Raw genomic sequence first — 27,834 nt, forward strand, 5'->3', positions numbered from 1 at the left:
GGAGTTCTTTTACATGCCAATAAATCTACTGACATGAATCTGTCGCATTTAAGCACACTTAAATGCCATCGACCTGGGCCGGGATCGAACCCGCAACCTCGCGAACAGAAGACCACCTCTATACTAACTGTACCACCCAGGCCGACTTTTGCTATTGATTTTGGACTGGGTACACGTGCGTTCTTTGATGCATTCTTTGACATAAATTTTAATAAGAACTGAGTGGACAGACTTCAAAAAGAAACACTGAGTTTCCGTGAAGAACTACGTAATATGATACCATTTTAAAAATATTTTGTTCTTTGCTCTGCAGGAAGGAAATATAATAGATCTTAATGTGACTGAAATAAAGACGGAATCTATGGACCACAGCTATGATCTGGAATCAAAGATGACATTTGATGAAACTCCTGTGCCAATTGAGTTTCCCGTCGTGAAAAGAGATGTTGAGGTGAGTGTGGTTTATGAAGTTTGTTGGTCGGTAGTTCTTTCTACATCGTTTACTTGCTGATATGGCAGCTACATTCAGTGACCAGGGGATACGATTGTTGGTCCTCCCATGCTGTCCATTTCTTCATCTTATATCCTTCGTCAATCTTTTCCTCCCCGATTTTATCACAGGAACAGCAATGCTCAGTATCCACTAAATCTGATACATTTCCATGATTTCATCCATACTGATAATATTTGCTATATCTGGTTTTAATTTAATTCATAATCTAGTATTGAGTGTAGGTCACTCTTAGATAACCCTGTGTAATGTGGCTAAACCTACGGTTTGCACCTGGTTTTTTTTTATTTATTGGGTTATTTTACGACGCTGTATCAACATCTAGGTTATTTAGCGTCTGAATGATATGAAGGTGATAATGCTGGTGAAATGAGTCCGGGGTCCAGCACCGAAAGTTACCCAGCATTTGCTCGTATTGGGTTGAGGGAAAACCCCGGAAAAACCTCAACCAGGTAACTTGCCCTGACCGGGATTCGAACCGGGCCACCCAGTTTCGCAGCCAGACGCGCTGACCGTTACTCCACAGATGTGGACTGCACCTGGTTTAGGAAAGATACTTAATTGCGTTTACTTAGATTATTCTTTTTAAATTACTTTATTAAGTGAAACTCGATATATTTTATGTCTATTTCTTGGGACCAGTTGTTATTTAAAAACACAAATCACGAAGACTACTACTTACATTAGTTCTTTTTCCATCCTCGTGCATTCTCCAGTAGCATCCTCAAACTGACTGCTAGTTACATGGGAAGGAGAGTGAATCTTGTTTTCGCATCCAACTTCTTCACTAAAGAACGGACAGGATTGTGAACAATAAAACAAACAAACGAGCTTTGTCATAAAATTTTGTTATTACTGACTTTGGAGTAAGTGTATGTGTGTTCGTTAACACGGGGATGTAATAATATAGTGGAGAGATATTAAAAATAGTCCCTGGTTTTTCGAGAACTACTAGTTATGGCTTATTACATAATTGTTACGGTTTGTGTTTGCAGGAAAGAAATTCTTTATATCTGCACATGACTGAAGTAAAGATGGAATGTATGGACCATAGCTACGATCTCAAATCAGAGATGACATTTGAGGAAACTCCTGTGCCAATCGACTTTCCCATCATGAAGAGTGAAGTTGAGGTGAGTGCATTTAATGAAGTGTGTTTGTTGGTCGGTAGTTCTCTCTTTCCTTACTGGCTGATGTGGCATCACCAGGGGAAATGATTGTTGCTCTTATGCTGTCCAAGTCTTCATCCTATAGTCCAGCGTGAATTTATTTCTCCCAATTCTTCTGTTACGTTCACAAAATATCGGCTTTGAGTTTTTTAATCACTAATGATAATTCTTACAATATCCTCTTCTGATGTAATTGACAGCTCATATTAGGTTGGGCGTCAATTTCAATTACTTAAGGTGGCAAGTGAGTCCACTTGTGATTTGTGCCTGATGTTTGGTGACTATTTCTTGTGACGTTAGGTGTTAGCAAATATGCATGAACCTCACAATTCATGATGTTTACTTCAGTATATGGGTGTGATTTGAAGATTTGTGATTTTGACGCTGTGATGGATTTGTCACTGGTTCCGACTAGGAGTACAGTTCCAAAATCTCAGTTCCGAGATCTTGCTATCTCTGCCGAATATGGGACTCACATTGATGGCGACTTATGTAAGTGCATGTGAAAGTTTCAGAGTCTTGATAGCTGTAAGTCTGAATTTGAAAGGCATGTTGGTCCGACAAGTTAACACCAGTCACCACCACGTAACCGACCAGACAACATCGCCTCTTTCCACTATTTCAAATTTCTCGTAAGTGGTTTATCGTTACATTATCTTTTTGATCCGCATAGGTTCCTTCGTTATAATTTTTTTTATTGATTTTTGCAGATTTCACTACGCGCTGCCTTTTCATACATCGTGATGACTGATGCAAATAATATTTTAATTTTTTACTCTTTTAACTGTCTGTTACATTGTATAGCTCCACATATGTTTTGCAGTCTTTTATCTCAAGGCATACTTTTTATGATCTTAATGTCTAGACCTTATAGAGGTTTGAATTACTACAAATATTCGACTGTTTTCAAGTCATTTTTACTTTGCCTTTTTTGCACTGTTATTTTAATATTGTAATTCTCTCACGTCGTGTACCTTAATTTCATATGTTACTTTTCCATCTATGTCTTTATGTGGAAAACTTAATAATATGCAATTCAGACCTGAAGACGCTATCTTAATAGCGAAAGCGCTAGTCGCATATGTGTTTTATGTATGTAACCTGATGTAATTTTTTTTATTGTGCATTGGGTTTAAAAAATAGACAGTTATTAAAGGACCTTTGATATTTATTTTCGTCTAGCTGTAAGTCAGAAAAATATCTCGAAGGGCAACGTAACTGTGTGCTGTCGCTGGGTCTGGTTGCTCTTCTTTGTTCATCATCATCATCATCATCCTTCACGAATTAGGCCTCTGTAGACCTGTTTCGGCCCCATCTAGCAGTCTTCTTAACGGTCTTCCTGATCGACGATGTCCTCTAGGTTTATATTGCATCATAATTTTTGGGATTCTTGAATTTTCCATTCTTCTTACATGATCTAGCCAATTGAATTTGTATCTGGTGATTTTTTCTTCTACTGACTCTACTTCTAATTGTTCTAAAATTTCTTCATTCCTTTTTCGGTCTAAAAGAGTATATCCTGCTGTTCTCCTGAAAAATTTCATTTCCGTTGCTTTGATTCTGTTCATGTCTTTTTTCTTTAATGTCCAAATCTCGCTTCCGTATAGAAGGGTGGGTAATGCTAGTGTATTATATATTTTTATTCTTGTAGATTTTTGTACTAATTTAGCTTTTAATGTATTGTTTATTATTCCTAGAATTTGTGTAAATTTGGTAATTTTCTTGTTCACATCTTTTTCATTTTGATAAGATATTTCACAACCCAGATAATTGAAATTTTGCACTTGTTCGAGGCATTGGTTATTGTGTATTATCTTACTTCTCACTGGGTCTTGTCCTAAAAATGCCATTACTTTTGATTTTTGTGCTGAAATTTCCATCCCAAAATCTTTTAATATTTCATTTAATGTATACAATCCTCTTTGTAAATTATCCTCTGAATTGGAAATTATGACTTGATCATCGGCATAGAGTAAGGTATTTAATGTTAGAGCACTGGTTTCAAGCCTCTTCTTTGTTAATGAAATAAAAGGTAAATATCTTAATAATACCAAATAACCCTGCCATGAGACGTTATGACCAGGATGGTAATCTACGTGTCGAGGTAGTTAAGTGACAACACACACTCCCTATGTTAAACACAACCATTTATTTAGAATAAACAACAAAATACATTCGTAGCACAGAAAATATCTTCTTCACAGAGTAATGTTAATCAAATCCAGCTAATTACCTTACGTAGGTAGGTACTCCCCCTCGCTGGCATCCATCTTGTCATACAACCTTGACATAACCAACACTCAGCACACACATAGCTGTTACACTCAAATTGGCCACCCCTCAAACGTCACACAACAATGGGTGCCTTCATTGTGAATTTCATACTCATCAAATTCGTTCTACTGCAATAACTAAGTAAAACGTAAACCAAAACCAACTCACTGAACTCCTTGTAGTTTGTGGTAGACTTTTAGTTGTATCACAGCTAGAGAAACAATAATCTGAAATAAAAATACCGCCCGGTATTTAACCAGAGTTGACTGCACGCTAGTCAGACAGAAAAATGAATGCAGTTCAAGATAATTAGTACATCACAAAACTCTCCGCTAAACTCCACACGAATGTCTTCTGCAATACACTCGCAGGTTCCCACAGCACGTTGGACTACGCAGCTACTAGTAGACTTATCGAACCCAATTCGATCCCCAGCCTACATAGGAGCTCGTGCCCTTCACAACACACGTTCTACCTCCAAGCCATCCCTCTAGTGTACTGACGCCACTAGCCTGAACAACTCGCTTCACAGGCGAAATACCAAACGGCGTCTCTATCTCAACCAGTCGGATAACGTAATGAAAAATACTAAATTCTCCCCAGGGTATCAACCAATCAGCAATAAATACTAAATTCTCCCCAGGGAATCAACCAATCACTCGCCAGCCTTAGGCTAGGCCCTTGTTTTCAACTCATCACAGATTACAAGAAAGAACACCATAGACTACAGGAAAACAGAAAGGTGAGAGGAAAGAAGCCATCTACGAGAAGTAAGAAGAACTAGATCAGAAAAGAAAAAACTACAAGCCATATGGCCTCTTAGCAAAGCTCATCCTTCTACAAATTCCGGATAATCTCATATCTATAATTTCCTCTCTTCTTTCTAATCGTAAATTCAGAGTCTGAGTACGTAAGGCATACTCTCCAATTAAACATATTTCAGCTGGTGTTCCTCAAGGTTCAGTGATGGCTCCCATGCTCTACAATTTATATACATCAGATATTCCTCATCATAATGCCACACAATTGGCAATGTATGCTGATGATACTGTCATCTTCAGCCGAAAAATAAACATATTATCTACATATAGAGCTGTACAGAAACATCTTCAGTTAATAGATAAGTGGGCAAAAACCTGGAAGATTAAAATAAACAACATGAAATCAAACGCTATTATCTTTACTAAATGTCGACCAGTGCCACCACCACAGCTAATGCTCCATAAATTTAGAATAGCATATGTACAGAAAACTAAATATTTGGGCATTCTGCTTCACCCACGTCTAAATTGGAAAGATCATATATTAAGAAATAAGTATACAGCACTGAATCGCCTGAAACAACTTATACCACTTCTATTAAGTGTAAATTTATCCTTGAAATGTAAAATGACATTATACAAAGTGTACATACGCAGCCAAATGACATATGCAGCTCCTGCGTGGGGGTTTGATCCCCGAACTACTATGCATCACTTGCAAGTTGTTCAAAATAAGGCATTACGAATTATCGGTGGATATGATTTTTACACAACTCAAATTCAAATGCATGATGACCTTGAAATATCAACTATACCTGAATATATCAAAATAGTTTCGAAAACCTTTTACCATACTGCCAAGGAAAATGAAAACAAATATATCTCGAATCTTTGAAATTATAATGCTGCAATGTACCACAAACAAAGGACTCCAAAACATATTTTAATGTAAAATAGTACAGCAGTAACTTATATCTGAGTTGCTGTGCATGATGAATTGGCTATAATATTCTGGAAAAAGAAGAATTGTCAAGGCTTACATGAAGCCGGAACAATCATAATACCACAAATGAAGAAGGTCGTCGTCGTACAAGCCATCTATGAAGAGTTAGAATAATTAAAACTAACAGAGAAAAGTATAAAGATACAAAAATGTAAAAGAAATAGAAAGGAAAAGAAAGACGTGCCGAAATAAAATGGCACAACTGGAATCTAATTAATTATTGTCCCATTCAAATGGTTAACGTCGACTACTCTTTGATACTGAAGCTATGCACACTCTATATTCGTCTACAAATGTTTTGCTTTATCACTCACAAAAATACCCGAAGAATATATATGCCCACACATTGCGATGGCAGCTCAGAGCATTTTCAGTATACAGTCTGCGCTAATCACTATTGTTGATATAAGACATGGCACCGACATATCAATTCAATTCACAGAAGAGTGATAAACATAAAATGAGTATTCCTCGTGGCTTATTCAGAGATAAGTAGATGGCAGTGAAATTGATTTCTAGATGATTCTGAAATCTACAGGCTGGAAACATAGCCCAACAATCGTCAAGAATCATCCGAACACAAAAATAGCTCCCTGACAAAATCGCTATTATCTATCACAGCGATTTTTCCGAAGCTTTGACATTTCGGAGTTGTGACAGCAAAAGCCCACGTCTGCATCAGAGTTCCTTTGCCATCCTCTTCCACTCTGAAGTAGCAACTTCACACTGTTAGATGAGGAGAACCATGTAATCATTTCATTGAGTTCAGACTCCTGCAGTAAACTTAGAGACAGAAATGGAAACAATAACATGAAACTGGACTCTGGAAAAATAAAAAGATAAAGGCCGTAAGTGAAGTAACTCAACATAATGATACAGTCGTGGCCAAAAGTTTAGAGCACCCCTTCAAAAATTGATACTTTTTTAAATATAATAATTATATGGAAATCATTTCCTGAATATTTATTAGTACTGAAAATATACTGGTTCCAGCTGAAAATGTATGAAGCGTTAATTTTTTATTTTCAAAAATGATTGTTTTAAAAATATTTTTGCGTTTTTTATTTTTTTACATTTTTCAGATAAAACGAATTTCTCAATAATATAAATTAATTTCAAAAGTAACGAAAATGTGGTTACGAAACAGTTTAAAGGTGGATCAATTGTAATATCAAGAAAAATAAGAGATTTCTTATGTTTTCTTCAAGCCACAGAGTGACAACTGTGATTTATTGCCTGTCATAAATTGTTATTGTTAGGAGTGGTCCCTTTTATTAGGGTTAGATGACAGTAGTGTGGGTGGAAGATGTTTTGTTTATATGTTTCTTCAAGCTGCTTGTGTGTATTGTAAATATAGATAGATGAAAGATACTTGTAAAATATTTGAGAGCTTCAGTTGATTAGTTGTGTTCGTCAGAATAAGTTCTTATCCAAGAAAGATTTGGTTATATCAGCAAGATAATGCCCCTGTCACACTTCTCGAAAAACCAAGGCATGGTTCACCGAGAATGGTATACTCCTACTGTCTTGGCCTGCTAGAAGTCCAGATTTGAACCCCATTGAGAATATCTGGGCGGTTCTAGGGAAGGAAATAATAAAACGAACGTAAGAAATCTTCAAGAATTGAAATTGCTGTTAGCAGCATGTTGGACAACCCTGAGAAGGGGTTATATATAGAATCTAATAAACTCAATGCCAAAGAGAGTACATGCTGTTACAATGCAAAAGGTGCTGCTACAAAGTTCTAAGTGGATTTCGGAGAGAAATATTTGTGTTATTAAATCAAAATATGACTTTTAACTCTTTATTTTTTAATTGGAAAATTGTGTTAATTTGTGTGTTGTTTGAAAAAATGGCGACAATTAATTCAAATTTCTTTTTTAATTGTCTCTTTACATTTTAGGAATATTGGAAATTAATATTAATTATTAGAAGTGTAAATTACAATTTACAGAAATTTTTATAGTATTGGATTTGTGTTTTATAGAAAAAATAAAAATATACAATTTTGCTCATTCCATGACATATAACTTTTGATTTGGACATAACATACATGAAAAAGACTATTCTTTTCAGCTATACTAAAATCATATAATTATTTAAGGTTGTGACATGATATACTGAGTAAAATTGCCTTTTTCAAGGGGGTGCTCTAAACTTTTGGCCAAGCCTGTAGGTCGGAAAGTCCCCCTGACTCTTCACACATGAGGTAATTACGTCCATTGTTGTTCACAATGCGAATTATTTGCCGGGATTTTCAATTCCTTTTAGAGTGTAACTAACATTCTTCGTTCAGTTTAGTCGTATGCTTGGTATAAATCCAGAAATATCTGAAATAGTTTCAAACTTTTTCCATTATCAATTTTACCGTAACAGTTCCATCAGTAATCAACTTGCTCTTCCTGAATCCTAGTCACTAAGACCATCTCAGAATATGGTTCGAGTTTTATTCCTATTTACTCTTGCAATTAACTAATCAATTATTATGTAAACGCGATATTTCTTACAAATTATCATATTATTTTGTGTTTGTATTTTTTAAATTATTTTCTATTATTCACCGAGTTTGTTTGATCTGTTTACTGGATTTAGAAGGATATAAAATCATGTCTTCAGCATATAAACTGCAGTGCATTGATTCTTCACCTATTATTTTCCCATATCTGTGTTTTACATAACCTTTGCAGGAGGAGGTACATGAGTTAAATGAAGTAGAGAACGCCGAACTGAAAGTAATGGCAGAAGAGGATGAAGTCTTAACTGAGAGGTGAGTGCAGTGTGTGAGGCTTTACTTCGTTGTTGGTTTCACTGCTTTTTTTAAATAGTAATGTCGAATAATAGAAATTTGCAATTAGTTTGAATTTTATTATTGTTCATATGAACGACTCAATATTGTTAATTCGAATGTCTACCTATCAGTTTCTGTGTAACTTATGCCTCTGTTTGTTTTTGTTTATACATCTGTGTCTTAGGCTCAGTTGCTTTTAATCTGTTTATCTCTCTTTATTTTTCTGCCTCCCAGTCTATTCATAACGTCCGATATTTGTCTGTGTTTCTGCCTCCATACTTCCACCTTTGTTTTTTTTTCAGTAGGTTATTTTACGACACTGTATCAACATCTTAAGCTATTTGGCGTCTGAATGAAATGATGGTGATAATGCCCGTGAAATGAGTCGGTGGCGGATCCAGCACTGACAATTACCCAGCATTTGCTCATATTGGATTGAGGGAAAACCCCGGAAAAAACCTCAACCAGGTAACTTGCCCCGACCGGGATTCGAAACTAGGCCACCTGGTTTTGCTGCCAGACGCGCTAACCGTTACTCCACAGGTGTGGATTCCGCCTATATATCCGTAATGTAATGTAATTTATTATCTTTACTGTGATTAAGCCCCATACAAGCAATAAACAATGTCAAACTTAAATACATATATACAAACTGAATAACAATATCACTACATATTTTTAATCTTCATATTTAAAAATACGTTAGCAAGAGACTGTGAATTTATAGCTAACCCATGCAATCTTGTTTTAAAACATTTAGAGTTAAAGTTTTCGACATCTTACAATCATTTTATACTATATTAAAAACTGATATATTTATGTTTCTTCAAATCTAAAAACTCATCACTTAAATATAAAGAATTAGCGATTTATTAATTCTTGCAAATCAAGGTTTCAGGTATAACTCCCTGTAAAGTTGATTTGAATAATTTTGAGGGAAAAATTGTTTCGGGACCGGATATCGAACCCGGGACCTTTCGTTTACGTACCAACGCTCTACGAACTGAGCTACTCGGGAACTCTACTCTACCCTACACCGATCCAACTTTTCCCTCTGTATCCACAGACCTCAAAGTGGGCTGATAACCGTCAAGCAACCAACATAACTCTGTGTGACTTAAATTGTGGTTTTCTGTTAACGAACAGTGACGTGTATTATGCAAATCAAGCTTTCAGGTATAACTCCCTGTAAAATTGATTTGAATAATTTTGAGGAAAAAATTGTTCCGGGGCCGGGTATCGAACCCGGGACCTTTGGTTAAACGTACCAACGTTCTACCACCTGAGCTACCCGGGAACTCTACCCGACACCGATCCAACTTTTCCGTCTATATCCACAGACCTCAAAGTGGGCTGACAACTGTCAAGCAACCAACATTGAGTGCACACTAACTCTGTGTGACTTAAATTGTGATTTTCTGTTAACGAACAGTGACGTGTATTATGCAAATCAAGCTTTCAGGTATAACTCCCTGTAAAGTTGATTTGAATAATTTTGAGAAAAAAATTGTTCCGGGGCCGGGTATCGAACTGGGGACCTTTGGTTAAACGTACCAACGCTCTACGAATTGAGCTACCCATGAACTCTACTCTACCTGACACCGATCCAACTTTTCCCTCTATATCCACAGACCTCAAAGTGGGCCGACAACCATCAAGCAACCAACATTGAGTGCACACTAACTCTCTGTGACTTAAATTGCGGTTTTCTGTTAACGAACAGTGATGTGTATTATTCAAATCAAGCTTTCAGGTATAACTCCCTGTAAAGTTGATTTGAATAATTTTGAGGGAAAAATTGTTTCGGGACCGGATATCGAACCCGGGACCTTTCGTTTACGTACCAACGCTCTACGAACTGAGCTACTCGGGAACTCTACTCTACCCTACACCGATCCAACTTTTCCCTCTATATCCACAGACCTCAAAGTGGGCTGATAACCGTCAAGCAACCAACATAACTCTGTGTGACTAAAATTGTGGTTTTCTGTTAACGAACAGTGACGTGTATTATGCAAATCAAGTTTTCAGGTATAACTCCGTGTAAAGTTGATTTGAATAATTTTGAGGAAAAAAATGTTCCGGGGCCGGGTATCGAACCCGGGACCTTTGGTTAAACGTACCAACGCTCTACCACCTGAGCTACCCGGGAACTCTACCCGACAATGATCCAACTTTTCCCTCTATATCCACAGACCTCAAAGTGGGCTGACAACTGTCAAGCAACCAACATTGAGTGCACACTAACTCTGTGTGACTTAAATTGTGGTTTTCTGTTAACGAACAGTGACGTGTAATATGCAAATCAAGCTTTCAGGTATAACTCCCTGTAGAGTTGATTTGAATAATTTTGAGGAAAAAATTGTTCTGGGGCCGGGTATCGAACCCGGGACTTTTGGTTAAACGTACCAACGCTCTACCAACTGAGCTACCCGGGAACTCTACTCTACCCGACACTGATCCAACTTTTCCCTCTATATCCACAGACCTCAAAGTGGGCTGACAACTGTCAAGCAACCAACATTGAGTGCACACTAACTCTGTGTGACTCAAATTGTGGTTTTCTGTTAACGAACAGTGACGTGTATTATGCAAATCAAGCTTTCGGGTATAACTCCCTGTAAAGTTGATTTGAATAATTTTAAGGAAAAAATTGTTCCGGGGCCGGGTACCGAACCCGGGACCTTTGGTTAAACGTACCAACGCTCTACCACCTGAGCTACCCGGGAACTCTACCAGACACCGATCCAACTTTTCCCTCTACATCCACAGACCTCAAAGTGGGCTGACAACTGTCAAGCAACCAACATTGAGTGCACACTAACTCTGTGTGACTTAAATTATGATCACCAGTTCTCTTGCATCGCTTGCAATTGCGCATGACCCATTCACGACAATGTTGTCACTACTTTGTTTATAACCCATGCATTTATTAGACTGCGGATTTGTATGCTCTAAAAATCGTGAAAATATGCATGCAAATATGCTCAAAAATTAAAAAAATTATGCATTAAAACTTGAAAATATGCAAAGTATTTTATTTTACAACAATAAAGTAATGACTCAATAAGTTCCGGCCATAAATTGGAGGATGTAAATTTGCATTAATATTAAACTTCATTGCTTATTAGTATTACAACGGATTACAATATATTTCTCCAAATTTTCAGATGTAAATCTCTTTCGCTTATCAGGAATTATGTTGTTATAAACAGAGAATGTTCTTTCAACTTCACATGAATTTAGGGGACAATACTTGAAAGCTGCTATTTCTTTAGGTGTGTAATTCCGAACAGGCTGGGGCTCACCTTGTAGAATTCCACTAATCTTTTTCACTGTTTCCAATCCTGGATTTCGTTTCTCAATTTTCTTCATCTTCTCTGTTAGAATTCTCCCCAATGACCCTGGTAATTTGTTGAAAGATGTGACAGTGTTCAACAAACTCACTGCAGTAGTCAGCTGAAGACCACATTCCTCAAGTTTGGTCATTGTTTCAGAAAGTGTCTTGATATCTTCAATGTACGAAAGTTCACTTTGAATTCCTACATCATCTGCTGCCAATATTGCTGAATTAATACAGGCCGTATCTTCTGGATTCAGTAAATGAAGCACCTAAGGACAAACATATAGTAAATTAATTATGAAAAAAATAAGAACCATCGTATTAAAGTGTAGTATTTCAATATATTCTAGAAATTTATTGTTGAAATTGAATAAAAATAAATTGCTGTTTATCTAGTAAACAAGGAAAATGTAAACTAAATACAGTGTAGTGGATAAAAACCCTTACTATTTGGTTTATTTATATAAGTTATCTATTTAAATTATAGAAATTTATTTACAGTGAAACTTGGCTCTATGCATCAATGAAAAACACAAATATTTAAACTTAAATTAGATAAGTGGAAGACCCAAAAATAGGTGACACGAGACCGTAACAGATCCACAAGGGTATAATACATGATGGTGAATGATGATGATGATGATGATGATGATGATGATGATGATGATGACGATGATGAAATTATATAACTCAGAATACCAACCTTCTTATTATCTTCAATATGCGTACAGTAGTAGAGGGCAGCATTGTTCCAGGTTCCCCATCTAGTTAATACAGGCTGTGGTAGAAGGGGAATTTCTGGTAATTCTTTTTTGAATAGTGCAGTTCTTGCCGGAATCTTTACTAACACCTTTTTAACCGAAGAAATCAAATTGTTAGCCTTAGGATGCTGTAAACGAATCTCTTCAGCAACACGATGTAGGCCGTGGACAATGCAAGTGATGTGGATCATTTTGGGGTAGAAAACTTGAAGTGCTCCCGCTTCTTTCAGCATATATGCTACACTGTCAGTTAAGAATGCAAGAATCTCTCTTCATTTTTTTGGTTGACCAGAGTGAACCTAAAAAGAAATTAAAATTTACACTCAAGTCATTCTGTGATATCTCTATTTTTTAAGTCATTTTCAGGATAATATACTTATGCATTACATCTCTCACTGTCCTTGCAATGGTAGCATGATTGTTTTTATCTAAGACAGTGCACATAATCAAATGAGGAGCTCCGGCGTCTATGGAGTCCATTTTCCCCACAACTACATTAGCTACTTACCTTCCACAGGAGTCTGTAGTTTCATCTAAGGAAACCCAAATAAGTGAATCTCCTATGTCGTTTCTAATTTCTTGGAGGACGTAAAATACAATTAATTTTTACTAGTTATGAAAACAACTATTTTAAAGTACACATCAATTACACAAATGTTTTAACCAATTAACTTTAATAAACATTATTAAATAACTGAACTTACTTTTTCATACAGTGGATCCAAGTAATTCTTTCTCAATGTGGACTCGCCACGAAATTTGCCTTTCAGTGTATTTCTGCAAAACTCCGCGAAGTAATGGGTTGTCCAGTTTCCTCCAAGGTATATTAGCTGCTACTTGGGCTTCACTAAATGTATCATTTTCATGTTGTTTTGGATTCGAATTAAGCAAAGGCTGATAATTATTTTTCGTTGCATTTTTTATGTGAGACGCAGTCAGCAAATGTTGATCCACTTCGAACTTTTTTGTGCAGTTCTCCTATTAATTAAAACATTATTAAACTTTAAAATGCGCAACTGTATGTAATATAATGTGGCTTTGTAATTAAGATAATTAAAAGTGTTTGTGAATAAATATAAAACAAAGTACAAAAGGTTACTTTCTTTGAACGGACTTGACAAAATATACGTTTTCCGTCTGATGTTAATGTCTTCTCTCCATCAATCCAGTTTTTCAGAAGAGTACTACTTGAACTTTTGTCTTTAGGCATAACGAATATTACAACAAACCACAATGAAACACACGAACCAAATAAATGTATGGAACGTTGGCAGTCAGTTTGAACTTTGCTGTTAAAATATAAACCAATTCATTCTATTGTTGAAAGGGAATGCTGTGAGCCCGCTCTAGTTTTAAAGAGGCAAAAAAAAAAAAAAAAAGAAAAAGAAACAGTGCGCGACGTGCTGCATAACAATGTACTCTGTGCTAATGAAGTAGACATTGTCGCAGTTTATATTTTTACAGAATAAAATATTTCTTTCTGTATTAAATTAGTATAAATATGGAAATATATGCTCTAAAAATATAAACATGCCATAACTTTACAGATATGCTCGAATATGCACAATAAAATTCAACATACTAATTCCTAACAACGAGAAAAATGTTTATGTTTTGCCTGCATATCGTCAAGTTTAAGGAAAAGAACATGAAAATATGCAAAATCCGCAGCCTACGATATATGTCTCAGTGTTACATATAATTAATAGTCCACACCTGTGGAGTAACGGTTAGCACGTCTGGCCGTGAAACCAGGTGGCCCGGGTTCGATTCCCGGTCGGGGCAAGTTACTTGGTTGAGGTTTTTTCCGGGGTTTTCCCTCAACCCAATATGAACAAATGCTGGGTAACTTTTGGTGCTGGACCTCGGACTCATTTCACCGGCATTATCACCTTCATCTCATTCAGACGCTAAATAACCTAAGCTGTTGATAAAGCGTCGTAAAATAACCTACTATAATTAATACTGAGTACTTAGCATACCATTTGCTTTGTTGTAAAAAAATTCTCAATGTTTTGAATACCACGTTCCTAAGATGGCCTCCATTCAGTGCTACACATTCTTTGATTCTCGATCATAGAGAGTGCATCACATGGCACAACATTTGCTCAAGGATTCAAGACACTTGAAGATGAATTGATTCTTTCAGTTCGATATTGTAGTGGAGGACGACTGAAGACTTTGATTTTCAAATAGCCCCATAGAAGAAATAGCAATTTGTTAGGTCTGCCGACCTTGCTGGCCATGGGATATATCCGTATGATATGATTTGGGAACAAGTGTCTGAGGCATATCATTGATTCTTCAGCGGTATGGCTGGTTGCTCCATCTTTCTGGAACCATGTGTTCCTGTTGACTTCCGGTGCTCGGGAATCTGAGTTATCAAAATGTTATCGATCATTGCATAACACTGTGCAGTTACTGCAACTAATCACCTTCATGAAAGAAAGGCCCAATGATTCCAAATGACAACACGACGAACCATACATTGGCACTGTGTAATGGTTCCTGGTGTAATTCATGGGGTTAATTTCCGGTTCAGTGTCGCAAATTTTATTTGTTAACATATCCTAATAGATGAAAATTTACTTCGTCGCTCATTAGATTATGGACAATCTCCTCATTATCATTTATCAGCTTTAAGAATCGCTTGCAAAAGTCCATGCGACGTGATGTGTCAGCTTTCTGCATTGCTTCATTCATTTGTATTGCTTATGGATGCAAGTCTTTATGCAATATTCGGCACAGACTAGAATGCGATGTCCAAAGAGATACAGAGTGATGTGGAACAGATGTTTTCTGGTGTTTGCACGCGTCTTATTCTCCCTGTAGGCTTCTTCTTTAGACCAGAACCCGTCTCTTCGAAATTTTTCAGCGACGTTTTAATGGTATTGGATCCAGTGTCGCCAATTCGATTCTTAAAAACCCGCTATGAAATCGTGCAATAACCACTAAATTGCTATATTGTCAATGTAAAATTAAATTATTTTGCTGTTGTCAGTGCTAAAAATACCCGCTAAATTCCTATATCAGCAATACAAATTTCAAAAATTTTACCCGCTAAACTAACACTGAAAAACGCTAGATCTAGCGGAAAAACCGCTGAATTGGCAACACTGATTGGATCACTATGACCGATATTGTAATGCTGCCGAAACAAGCGCTGTGCGACAACGGAACTATCACCACTTTTGTGGTATGCTTTTAAGGCAAACGCACGTTGCTTACCATTCCAATTTTCCAGCCTGCCTTGACTCTGATTAAAAATAACGTTGATAGTAAACTATAATGTTTATGTTACGATGTTGCTATGTCAACAGTGTGTCAGACTGTTAAGAATTGAATGCTTTACATTCGTAAACAAACATATATGTTTGAAGCCTAACCTAGCTCAGCTCATCCGAAATAAAGAGACGTTAAAAATCGCAATTTTTATCTCTTCCCCCCCCCCCCCCCCCCGATATTTGTGTTCGAAACGAATGATACGCTTTGGGTAAACCGTATTGAACTATTTTGATGTGAGCTGGGATTTATATCGGAATTTCATTGAAGAGAAAATATATTGCATTATTGTAATAATTATTTTTCATATCATAGATCATATTCTTAACAACCACAAATGTACTAGCCATCACTTATAATTCCAATATGTCATAGTCCACACCTGTGGAGTAACGGTCAGCGCGTCTGGCCACGAAACTAGGTGGCCCGGGTTCGAATCCTGGTCGGGGCAAGTTACCTGGTTGAGGTTTTTCCGGGGTTTTCCCTCAACCCAATACGAGCAAATGCTGGGTAACTTTCGGTGCTGGACCCCGGACTCATTTCACCGGCATTATCACCTTCATTTCATTCAGACGCTAAATAACCTAGATGTTGATACAGCGTCGTAAAATAACCCAAATGAACGAATGAACGAAATATGTCATAAAGTAGAGTACTGTTATGATATGTACTTAAAAATTATTTATATTCTAACATTACTTACAGTTCATGGCTGTGGAGTAACGGTTTCCACGTCTGACCGTAAAAGTAGCGTTGCCAGGTTGGGACAAGTTAATTTATTGAGGTTTTCTTTCCAGCATTGCAGTGGCACCTTCCTGCGACAATATTACGGAAGATGAGTGTCAGCAGACAGGTGGGAAGACATTCAAATGTGATGATTGTGGAAAGTCGTTTTTCGACTCGGCAAGTCTCAAAAGGCATCGTATTTTACACAAGCGTAAGAGACCGTACATTTGCGATGTTTGTGGAAAGGATTATTTGCAGTTAAATCTTCTCAAAAGTCATGCACTTGTACATACCGGCAAGAAGCCATTCAGTTGCAATATATGTGGAAAGAAATTTTCGCGGTTTGCTAGTCAGAAAAAGCACGAACGCGTGCATGCAAGGGAGAAGGCGTTCAGTTGTGATATATGTGGGAAAAAAAATGTGAAATGTGTTAATCAGAAAAAGCATGAATGCACAAGGGAGAAGACGTTCAGTTGCGGATTATGTGAAAAGAAATTTTCGAACTCTAGAAATTTAAAACGACATACACTTATGCATTCTAGTGAGAAGCCATTCAGTTGTGATGTATGTGGAAAGAAATTTTTGGAATTATGGACTTTAAAAAAACATATACTCATGCATACAGGCGAAAAGCCATTCAGATGTGAAATATGTGGGAAACAATTTTCGCAATGTGGCAATCTAAAAACGCATTCTCTCATACACGCAGTCGAAAAGTCATTCAGTTGTGAAATATGTGGTAAGAAATTTTCGCAACTTATTCATCAGAAGAGGCATGAGCGAATACACACAGGGGAAAAGGCATTCAGTTGTGATATATGTCGAAAGAAATTTTGGGTATCGAAAGATCTGAAAAACCATGAAGTTACACATACAGGCAAGAAGGCACTAGGTTGTGATATATGTGGAAAGAAATTTTGGGTATCGAGTAAATTAAAGAAACATGCACTCGTACACACGGGGCAGAAACCATTCAGTTGTGATATATGTGGGAAGAAATTTTTGGACTCTTGGTGCAAGAAAATACATGAACGAATACACACAGGCGAGAAGCCATTCAGTTGTGGTATATGTGGAAAGAAATTTTCTCAATCTAGTTGTCGGAAAACGCATGAACGAATACATACAGGAGAGAAGCCATTCAGTTGTGGTATCTGTGGAAAAAAATTTTCGCAATCTGCTAATCTGAAAAAGCATGAAATTTTGCACACAGGGGTGAAGGCGTTCAGTTGTCACATATGTGGAAAGAAATTTTCGCAATCTGCTCATCTGAAAAACCATGAACGGGTACATAGGTGAAAACCCATGCTGTTGTGACATACGTGGAAAGAAATTTTCGGAATCGAGTAGTTCTAAAAAGCATGCACTCGTACACACACGCTACAAGTCAGTCAGTTATGATATTCATCGAAAGAAATATTCCCACTGAAGTAGTCCAGAAGGAATGCACTCGCACACGAAGGCGACAAGCCATTTTGTTGTGACATATGGGGAAGGAATTTTTCGGAATCGAGTAATGTGTTATGGCGGACAGTGAGTAGTAACGTACGTTTGAACTCGTGCATTAGCATATTTTCTCTGGAGGTCTACTTGCATTTCGTCTGTTATTTTTAGTATTTATTGTCCTACCTCTGTTTTTTCAAAATACCTGGTATTATGGGTCGTGGAAAAAACAGGCAACAAGATGAAAGTATTGAAGATTGTGTGAAGTGTGTGTTTGAGGACTCTTGGCGCATTCCCACCATATTGGCGGGTCTTGCCAACCTCATCTAGGACTCGATAGTGTCGGAGCTGAAGTCAGCCCTCTCTCGCAACATGGAGGTGATCGAAAAACTGAAGACATCCCTTCGTGAGAAAAATGAGAAAATTGCTAGCCTAGAAAGGAAGTTGGAAGAAAAGCAGGATGCCCTAGAGCATTATCAGCGCAGGCAATGTCTTCGGATATTTGGAATTCCGGAAAAAAGCAACGAGGATACAAATCAGATCGCCATCGAAGTCGCGGCAAAAGTCGGAGTCAACCTGGTGGTGAGTGACGTCGGTAGGAGTCATCAGGTTGGGAGGCGAGGAGATCGACCTCGGTCGGTGATCGTCAAATTTGTAAGCTACCGCTTAAAAAGAGAAGTGTTCATTAATTAAAAAACCGTTTAAAAATTGGGTGTAACGTTGAGAGAATATTTAACGCAATCCCAGCATGCACTACTGAAAGACTACATCACGAGATATGGACTAACTAATGTCTGGATCACAGACGGCATTATTTGTGTTAAAATTGGAAATGTGAAACATAAAATTGGAAAAGCGTCTGATCTGCCATAGTTATTATGCAAACAGTGGTTCATAATACCACATACTACCAGATTTTCATAGTTCATAATTCAATTTTTAGTGGTAGACTTGCAGTATTCAGCATTACTGTTATTCCATATAAATATTATTAATCTGTGTCATTATTATATTACTATTAGTTTATATTAATTTAGTTTCTGTAAGTTGTCAGTATTGACTGCATCGGGGTTAATGACAAGCCCCTTCACACAAACGACTTTCACTTTTCTACATCCCCTTCCACAGCCGCACCACCCATCCACCCCAGTCACTCTTAACCCACTATCTGCCCCTTCGACCAGTGCTCTGTTAAAATTGTTCTACAACTCGCATCCTAACACTTATAAAAGTAGCCCACATAAATGCCCAAAGCCTTCTCTGTCATTTCAGCGAAGTTCAATCTATTTTCTACCCTTTGTCCCTTCACGCAATTTTTATCTCTGAAACGTGGTTGAAGCGTTTTCTTATTATCTTCTCTTGTAAGTTTAAATAATTACACTCTCTGTAGAAATTATCGAATCAGTGAACGCGGAGGTGGTGTTGCGATATATGTGTGTTCGGACTTACTGTTTAAAATTTTCCACCAGTCTTCGAATGAATTCTTAGAACATCCTGAATATATATTCATCGAAGTCGGTCCAGGCAACAAAAAGTGCCTCCTTGGAGTTATTTACAAATCTCCTAAGTCGGGTTTCTTAAGTGATCTCGAAACACCTTTGCTTAATCTTGCTTAATGACCATACTGTTATTTTTGGCGGTTCCTCAGCTAGTATTAACGAAGAATAACTATCAGTGCCGGGTATTTCAGCTCACTACGTAATCTTTCTAGAATATTCCTTGTACTGTCCAAAATATAAACCTTATGTCACATCATACACTGACTTGAAGCATATTGAGCATGGTGAATTAATCAATGACTCACTTAGCCTACCTTGGATTGAAGTGTGGAGTTTATCAGACATTGACGACAAAATCGAAAAATTTAACGGCCTACTAGTTCAGTTGTACGATAAACACGCACCCTTGAAAACCATACGAGTCAGTAGATGCCCTGTGCCACTGCCATCGTGATCTAATACAGGCCGTAAGGCAGACCACGTGACTCGCTTAACAGCTGCTCGCGAAAGGCGGTCTTTCAACCATATGAATTAGTTGCAGTGCATGAAGAATAACATATATTTATCTGAAATGCAGTGTAATTGCGTCAGTAAAATTTTAAACAGTGATTGTGATACACTTGAGACACAATTCACTTGAAATTTAAGGTGTAATATTATTTTTGGTGTGAAAATTACGTTGTTGCAGGCAAAGTTCGTATGTGTAATACCTGCCTTTATTTCGATTAAATATTGCGCCCTTATGTGGTTAAGTGAAATTTTGGTCTTATAAACAGTAGGCTAAATATGTGTAATAATATATACGTGAAAGTGAAACATTGACTGGCATGTAAAGTAAGTTGTGATTAGGCCTAAGTGCAGCGTTACCGATGTTACTCTTGTCTAATCCATTATTGTTAGTTTACCGTATTTGTCTTATTAAATTTAAATTATTGCCCCTTTTTATTTGTGAATAACCTACATTATACGGGTAAATAATACGACGTTTGATAATATACACAATTTGAACTAAAAACGAGATACATATAATATATTCCGAAAAATTATACCCTATAGTTTTCATTACTGTTACAGTATCTAGAATTGTAATTAGTTGAAATAAAGCACTCATGCTTCATTACGAAATTCTTGCACATTCATTTATGCACGTTTCAACAATTTTGAGTTGCATCGCACGCATATTTTAATGTGTTGAAGTTATAGGTTATGTTTATTCTATCAGTACTTGCCTTATTTCCATGTTCGGAATTATGCATTATAATTAAGCATAACGCTACGTATAACTTATAAATGCAATTTGTCTACACTTCAATTGTATTTATTCGTTTCAGACGGTACTCCAGTCTGAAGTCTGATTAGTTTAATATGTTACTAGGGCTAAACTAGCGCTGAGGTAGTTCTCTTCGTATTCATACATCTTGCATATACAAATTAGTTCGGTTCGTTCAGGATCTTAATATGCCTTGCTTATAGGATCAAATGCTTCTCCACAAAAAATAAATTCAACTGTTTTCAGTTCAGAAATTACCGGAACTATACCTCAGCGCTACTAAGTAATATAACGTATGTACATTTCATAGGAGGGACTGTGGTGAATTTTCTACCTATAAGTAAGGACGTAACCGTGTTCTGAAGTTTATCCTAAAAATATATTCTTTATTAAATCTCAAAACCGTTTTCGTTCTCAACTTAAGCCTAAAATGTTGACGCAGATAGCTTATGTTAACATGGTAAATTCTCTTCACATAAAAATAACACAGTTTTATTTATTATTCCTGCCACATTGTGCAACACATAAATGGAACTTATGCACATATTACATTGAATAAAAATTTAATTGTATTATTTATTTGTTCCCTACTATATTGGGTTGTAATGAATTGTATTTACCTAACCTACCAGATTAACACACTTCTGTACATACACTATTTCATAGGAGGGACTGTGGTAAATTTTATACCTACAAGTAAGGAAGGTAGATGTGCAAAATTAAAATCACAATGTAAATAATTCTTCTTTATTAAATCTCAAAATAGCTTCCATTCCAAACTTAAATATTGATGCAACCAGGTTATGTCACCATGTAAAACTCTGTTCACATTAAAATAACACAGTTTTGTAATTATTTCTGCAACATATTATGCAATAAGAAGTGTGAAGGGGTCTTATACACACATTACACTAAATAAAATTGAGCGCTGACACGCTATAAAGTAATATATTTCACTCAGCTCCATATACTCAAATAGAAAAGCCCGACTCATCGAGTGACGTCACACAACCTGCATTACGGCCTGGTCTAGATCACGATGGCAGTGCCTGTGCCCTGGATGTACGATGGCATAAAATTACTCATGACAGACAGAAACACTGCTAAGGACGAGTAAGGACGAATTAGATGTTAATAATTACAAAATTTTAAGAAATAAATGTAATCAAGCAGTAAGAAATGCTAAATTATGCCATGCACATTCTCTTATTCTACCTTCGGTTAGTGTGAAAGAACTGTGGCGTAATCTTAATAACCTGGGTCTAACAAAAGCAAAGCCTCGAGTAGATAACATCAACTTGTCACTCAGTAGTCTAAATGAACATTTCGTCACTGATCCACCTGAACTACTAGACTGGGTGCACACAGAATCAGACGCGACGCGACATTTTGTCTCATGTACTTGTCTGCCATTGATTTCTTGTTATGTGGTGCACACAGAATCAGACGCGGCACAACGGTCGCGAGCAGATATGGGGAGACACGGAGAGACAACATCAAATGACTGCTAGAAGTTCGTCGCGAGGTGATTGATAGCTGCAGTGTACTGCGCATCCGTTAGTAGTGACTATGATTGTATGCTTTCACTATCTACGAATACTATTGTTGTGTAATGCACATTATTCATAATGGAGCTCGATGCGGATAAATTAATTGTTTTATGGTCTGTCCAAAACAACTTCCGACCTGGCATATTGCGCCTTTAGCATGTTACCATGGCAACCATTCAAATCAACCAATCACGAGAGACGCGTAACCATGGTAACGGGACGGTGTTGCCAGGAGCGTATTTTGCGGGCTACCGGGGCTACCGGCGGTAGCCCAAGGAAATTACAAAAGAAAAAGTTTATAATATAACATAATGTAATAATTTTGTATTATTAGTTTTACCATAGTAATTAAAATTAAAGTAATTGTTAGATATATTTTGTGTAATAATAGGGTCAGCAGTAGCCCAAACCCTTTAACCAGTATACGCCACTGGGTGTTGCCATGTCTATGTTTACAAGTTCCACGTGAATACCACGGCCTAGTGGTGAATACAGTGCCCGGAATGATTTTGGGTTGGTTAGTTGTATCGATAATTACTGTATTGTGTTTAAATTATATGACACGTATTATCTTCGTTGTTATTGGTGGAGTGTGTGACTAGTGTGCGTTTTATAGTTTCTGCGAAAGTTTCTGAACAGGTGACTTGTGCAATGTCGGAAGGAAGAAAAGGCAGGCGGAGAACAAAGAATATTGGACAAGGTGCCCCGTTAAAGAGTCAAGCGTGAGAGATGGTGTGTAATGTAAGAGAGTATTTTGAAAGGGAAAAAGATAATGGCGGGCCTTTTTTACCTTTGGCGCAAGTCGTAATGAGAACTGCTGCTTGTGTTACAATTAATAATAGCACTGTTATCGATATTGGAAAAGAAAAAGGCCGTGTAGATTTTTAATAATAAATATTTTTACAGTTTACAATTTTTCCAACGTCTTTCTAACAATATTACATTGGAGAATACCGGCATTCATAAAAGTAGAGCCTTCATATTAAATTTAAACCTGTTTTTACAGTTCACAGTCCTTTCGGTGCTTTTCTAACGGTATTACATTGAATAATACCGGTACTACTACTACTACTACTACTACTACTAATAATAATAATAATAATAATAATAATAAATTAATAATTTATTATTATTATTATTATTATTATTATTATTATTATTATTATTATTATTATTATTATTATTATTATTATTATTATTATAGACTAATAAAATAATGTACAGAAATTTTAATGCCTAGTGTTCAAGAAATTGGTTGGAAATGTATACGTTCGTGTCAGCCGTTCATTACTGCACTCTATCGGCAGCGCGCTCGTTTACAGGATAGATGGGCAACATGACAACACTGCTCCCCCTTCTCTGTAAACTGTCAAGTCGGAAGTAGTTTTGGTCAAGGTATAGTACAGGAAATATACGTGCTGTAAAATCTTTTTAAAAAATATCACAACAATAACGTGATTTCTAAAAATATGTGAGAAATTGCAAATGAGATGAATGAATTAGGTGAATAATAATAATAATAATAATAATAATAATAATAATAATAATAATAATAATAATAATAATAATTTGTAGTAGGCCTACTTCTCTGCTATATACCATCACTCATTATTGATTAATACATTATTTTTCGTGAAGTAGTCATAAACATAGAAAATGACGTTTGTGCACTACATTAGTAGTATTTTAATTTTAAGACTTTCAATCGTATAGATTTTTAGTCGTATTAAGCGTACTTAGGAAATAGTAACCAAATACAATAGAAATTTTCATGTAGAGAGTCCTCTTTCATTGACACCATTTTCTAACCTAGGCCAGTTTTCTAAACCCACACAGCCAGCAAATCAGTTGACGCGAGCAGACAGTTTTAAGCTGTCGCGAGGCATTGTAAGGCCGGGTACACACAGAATGAGACGCGACGCGACGCGACAAGGCGAAACGCGACGTTTTGCTTTACAATGCCTCGGGACAGGTTATGGGCCCACTCCCACTTAGCAGAATCGAACCGAATCGAAACGAAAAGTCTGCTGCCACTCATATCTAGTGGAATCGAACCGAACAGTACTTTTGTGTTTTGCCTTTTATCATACAAAAGACAAGAATTCTACACAAGATTCATTAATTTTTCTTCGTTCATATTAATTTCTGATTTTTGTATACGTACTATTTCAGCAATAACTTCCAAAGTAAACAAATTAAGCCGCCAAGAATGGATGTGGTTCATTTGTTTTTTCACGAAGGCTTCACGAGAACTTACGATCATACCCGAAACAAGAAGTTCTATTCCGGCAGTGGAAAAATTATTCTAGCTCATGAATTCTGTTCTGTTCGATTCGCTTCGACGTGTCGCTTTCTGCTAAATTTCCATTTAAATACATTGTGAAGATAAATTATGTTCGATTCGATTCCGCTAAGTGGGAGCGGACCTTAACACGGTCTGCTCGCGACAACTGATTTGCTGGCTGGGTGGGTTTAGAAAACTGACCTAGGCTAGAAAATGGCGTCAATGAAAGAGGACTGTCTCTGTGAGAAATTCCATTGTGTTTTTGGTTATTATTTCCTAAGGATGCCTAATACGCCTAAAAATCTTAGAATTGAAATTAAATACTACTAATATAGTGAACAAACGTCATTTTGTATGTTTATGACTACTTCACAACTCAAAATAAATAAAAATAGTATATTAAATCAATAATGAATGATGGTATAGAGTACAGTAAGAGAAGTAGGCTTACTACAAATTATTATAATCAATATTACTATCCACCTGGTGCTTCCATCTCATTTGCAATGTCTCACATATTTTTAGAAACCACATTATTGTCGTGATATTGTTACAAAGATTTTATAGAACGCATATTTCCTGTACTAAAACAACTAATGTATCCTCATCGAGCTCCATTATGAATAATGTGCACTACACAACAATAGTGTCTGTAGATAGTGAAAGCTTGCAATCATAGCCACTACTAACGCATGCGCAGTACAACGCAGCTATCAGACAGTCTCCTCGCGACGAACGTCTAGCAGTCATTCGAAAAAAAAGTTATGTTTTATTTAACGACGCTCGCAACTGCAGAGGTTATATCAGCGTCGCCGGATGTGCCGGAATTTTGTCCCGCAGGAGTTCTTTTACATGCCAGTAAATCTACTGACATGAGCTGTCGCATTTAAGCACACTTAAATGCCATTGACCTGGCCCGGGATCGAACCTGCAACCTTGGGCATGGAAGGCCAGCGCTATACCAACTCGCCAACCAGGTCGACTAGTCATTCGATGTTGCCTCTCTGTGTCTCTTTGTGTCTGCTCGTGACCGTCGCGCCGCATCTGATTCTATGTGCACCACATAATAAAAAATCAATGGGAGACAAGTACCATGAGACAAAATGTCGCATTGCGCCACGCCGCATCTGATTCTGTGTGCACCCGGCCTAAAGCAAAACGTAGCGTCGCGTCTGATTCTGTGTGTATCTGGCCTTACATAAACAAGAGACTCTGGAATTCCTCTGATCTTATCCCCAACCTGTGTGGGATAAATTCTTCTTTAAACACATTAACACGACTGACGTAATGAAGACGCTGCGACGTATGAAATTTAAAGTCCAAGGTATAGACAATATAAATATCACTCTCCTGTGTAAAATAATAGATGTGATCCTGTCGACTGTTACCCATATATTCAATGCATCTATTATGACTGGGTCCTATCCCTCACTCTGGAAAATGGCATTATAAAACCTTTACCCAAATCTAACACACCTTCTACAGTAAACCAATACAAACCGATATCAATTCTTCCCAGTCTTTAAAAAGCATTAGAACATATTGTACACAGACAACCTACGGACTATCTCTATGAACACAAACTCCTTGATGACTATCGATCGGGTTTTAGACCTGGACACAGCACTACTACAGTTCAACTTAAAGTGACTGAGGATATCCGTGAAGCTATGGGTAAGGGTGAAGTAACGGCACTAACTCTTCTCGATTTCAGCAATGCCTTTAGTTTTGTTGACATCGACCTGCCTCTTATAAAGATGAAGACTTTGCACCTGTTAGACAATACCTTGAGGTGGATGGACTCCTACCTACGTGACTGCCAACTGTGTTTCACTTAATAATCACTTCTCCCCATGGCGATGCACAAAGGCGGGAGTGCTGAAGGGCTTCATATTAGGACCACTACTCTTTTCAATCTACATTAATGACGTATCAAATAACTTGAAGTATTGCCGATATCACCTCTATGCTGATGACGACGTACAACTTTACATACATTCCAGACCAATACGATCAATGAATCAATTGGTAAGTTGAATTGTGATCTAGCCACTGTTTCCACTTGAGCAGCCAATTTCGGACTCGCACTTAATCCAAGTAACACTCAAGGTATAATTATTGGATATAAGCGTTTAGTTAACTCTCTTAATAACAGTAATCTTCCAGTTGTTACACTTAACACACCAATCCCTTATTCATCTGTCGTAAAAAATCTTGATTTCTTTCTCAGTAATAACCTAAATTGGAATTTTCAAATAAAAAAAAAAAAAAAAACAAAATAAAGAAAAAATCTGTTCCTCCATTCACTGTTTGAGTTGCTTAAGAAACTTCTTGCCCCAGCAATTAAAACCTCCCCTATTACAAACCCTAATAATGCCGCGCTTCGATTATTATGACGTTCTGTTAAGTGACCTAAGTTCTGAACTGTCAGTCAAGTTATGAGTTCAGAATGTGTGTGTCAGATACGTATGCAACATTCGACGATATGATCACATATCACTGTCCTTCGCAAGTCTTTCATGGCTCCGACTCAAAGAACGTAGAATTTTACACTCTTTGTCTGTACTCTTTCGAATTCTGCACACTTCAACACCAAATTACCTTTCGTCTCGTTTCTCTTATCTATACCGTAACCACGACGTAAATAGCAGATCACTTATCTGTGGCATAATAAGTATACATACCTCTTTAGAACCATACCTTTTTTAAGCACAAGGAAGTTCACAAGTATACCTGGGCAGCCAGAGGATATAGGTCGCTAATAGACTATATACTCGTAAACAAGAAAATGAAACATACTGTTCTGGATACTCGCGCATATAGAGGTGCAGACGTACAGTCCGACCACTATTTAGTAACGTCTAAAATTAGAATTCCACCAAGATGGCAAAAAAGTAAAAAGAGCGCTACACCCGAATTAACACAGATCTGCTACAAAGTAAATCTATTAAGACAAGACAATATAAGGAAATTGTACTGTAAGAGATTGGAAAATTATATTGACCATAGAGCCTTAAGTATGGATGTAAACCAAGAATGGGAAGACTTAAAAAGCATAATTGAGAAAGCAGCATATGAGTCCTTGGGGAAAAGATACAAAAGAAGAAGTAAAAGAGGTATTAAAATATGGAGTGAAGAGACGAAACATATTGTAGAAGAAAAACGGAAAG

The 27,834-nt window shown here is 37.0% G+C and overlaps 1 protein-coding gene across 2 annotated transcripts in view; it reads left to right on the forward strand.

Moving 5' to 3' along the window:
- LOC138693407 (zinc finger protein 235-like) overlaps nt 1-22,898 on the forward strand; it is a 30,674-nt gene extending 7,776 nt beyond the window's left edge. The window contains exons 3-6 of one of the 2 annotated variants that reach the window (XM_069817353.1): nt 314-451; nt 1,507-1,644; nt 8,406-8,485; nt 16,690-22,898. In XM_069817353.1, the coding sequence (XP_069673454.1) occupies nt 314-451; nt 1,507-1,644; nt 8,406-8,485; nt 16,690-17,917 (1,584 nt within the window). In that variant the 3' untranslated portion in view covers nt 17,918-22,898. The remainder of the gene's footprint in view (nt 1-313; nt 452-1,506; nt 1,645-8,405; nt 8,486-16,689) is intronic. The other variant, XM_069817354.1, reaches the window with a different exon arrangement.
- The last annotated feature ends 4,936 nt before the right edge of the window (nt 22,899-27,834 follow it).

The sequence above is a fragment of the Periplaneta americana genome, chromosome 17 (genome assembly GCF_040183065.1).
Source record: "Periplaneta americana isolate PAMFEO1 chromosome 17, P.americana_PAMFEO1_priV1, whole genome shotgun sequence".
Lineage (NCBI taxonomy): Eukaryota > Metazoa > Arthropoda > Insecta > Blattodea > Blattidae > Periplaneta > Periplaneta americana.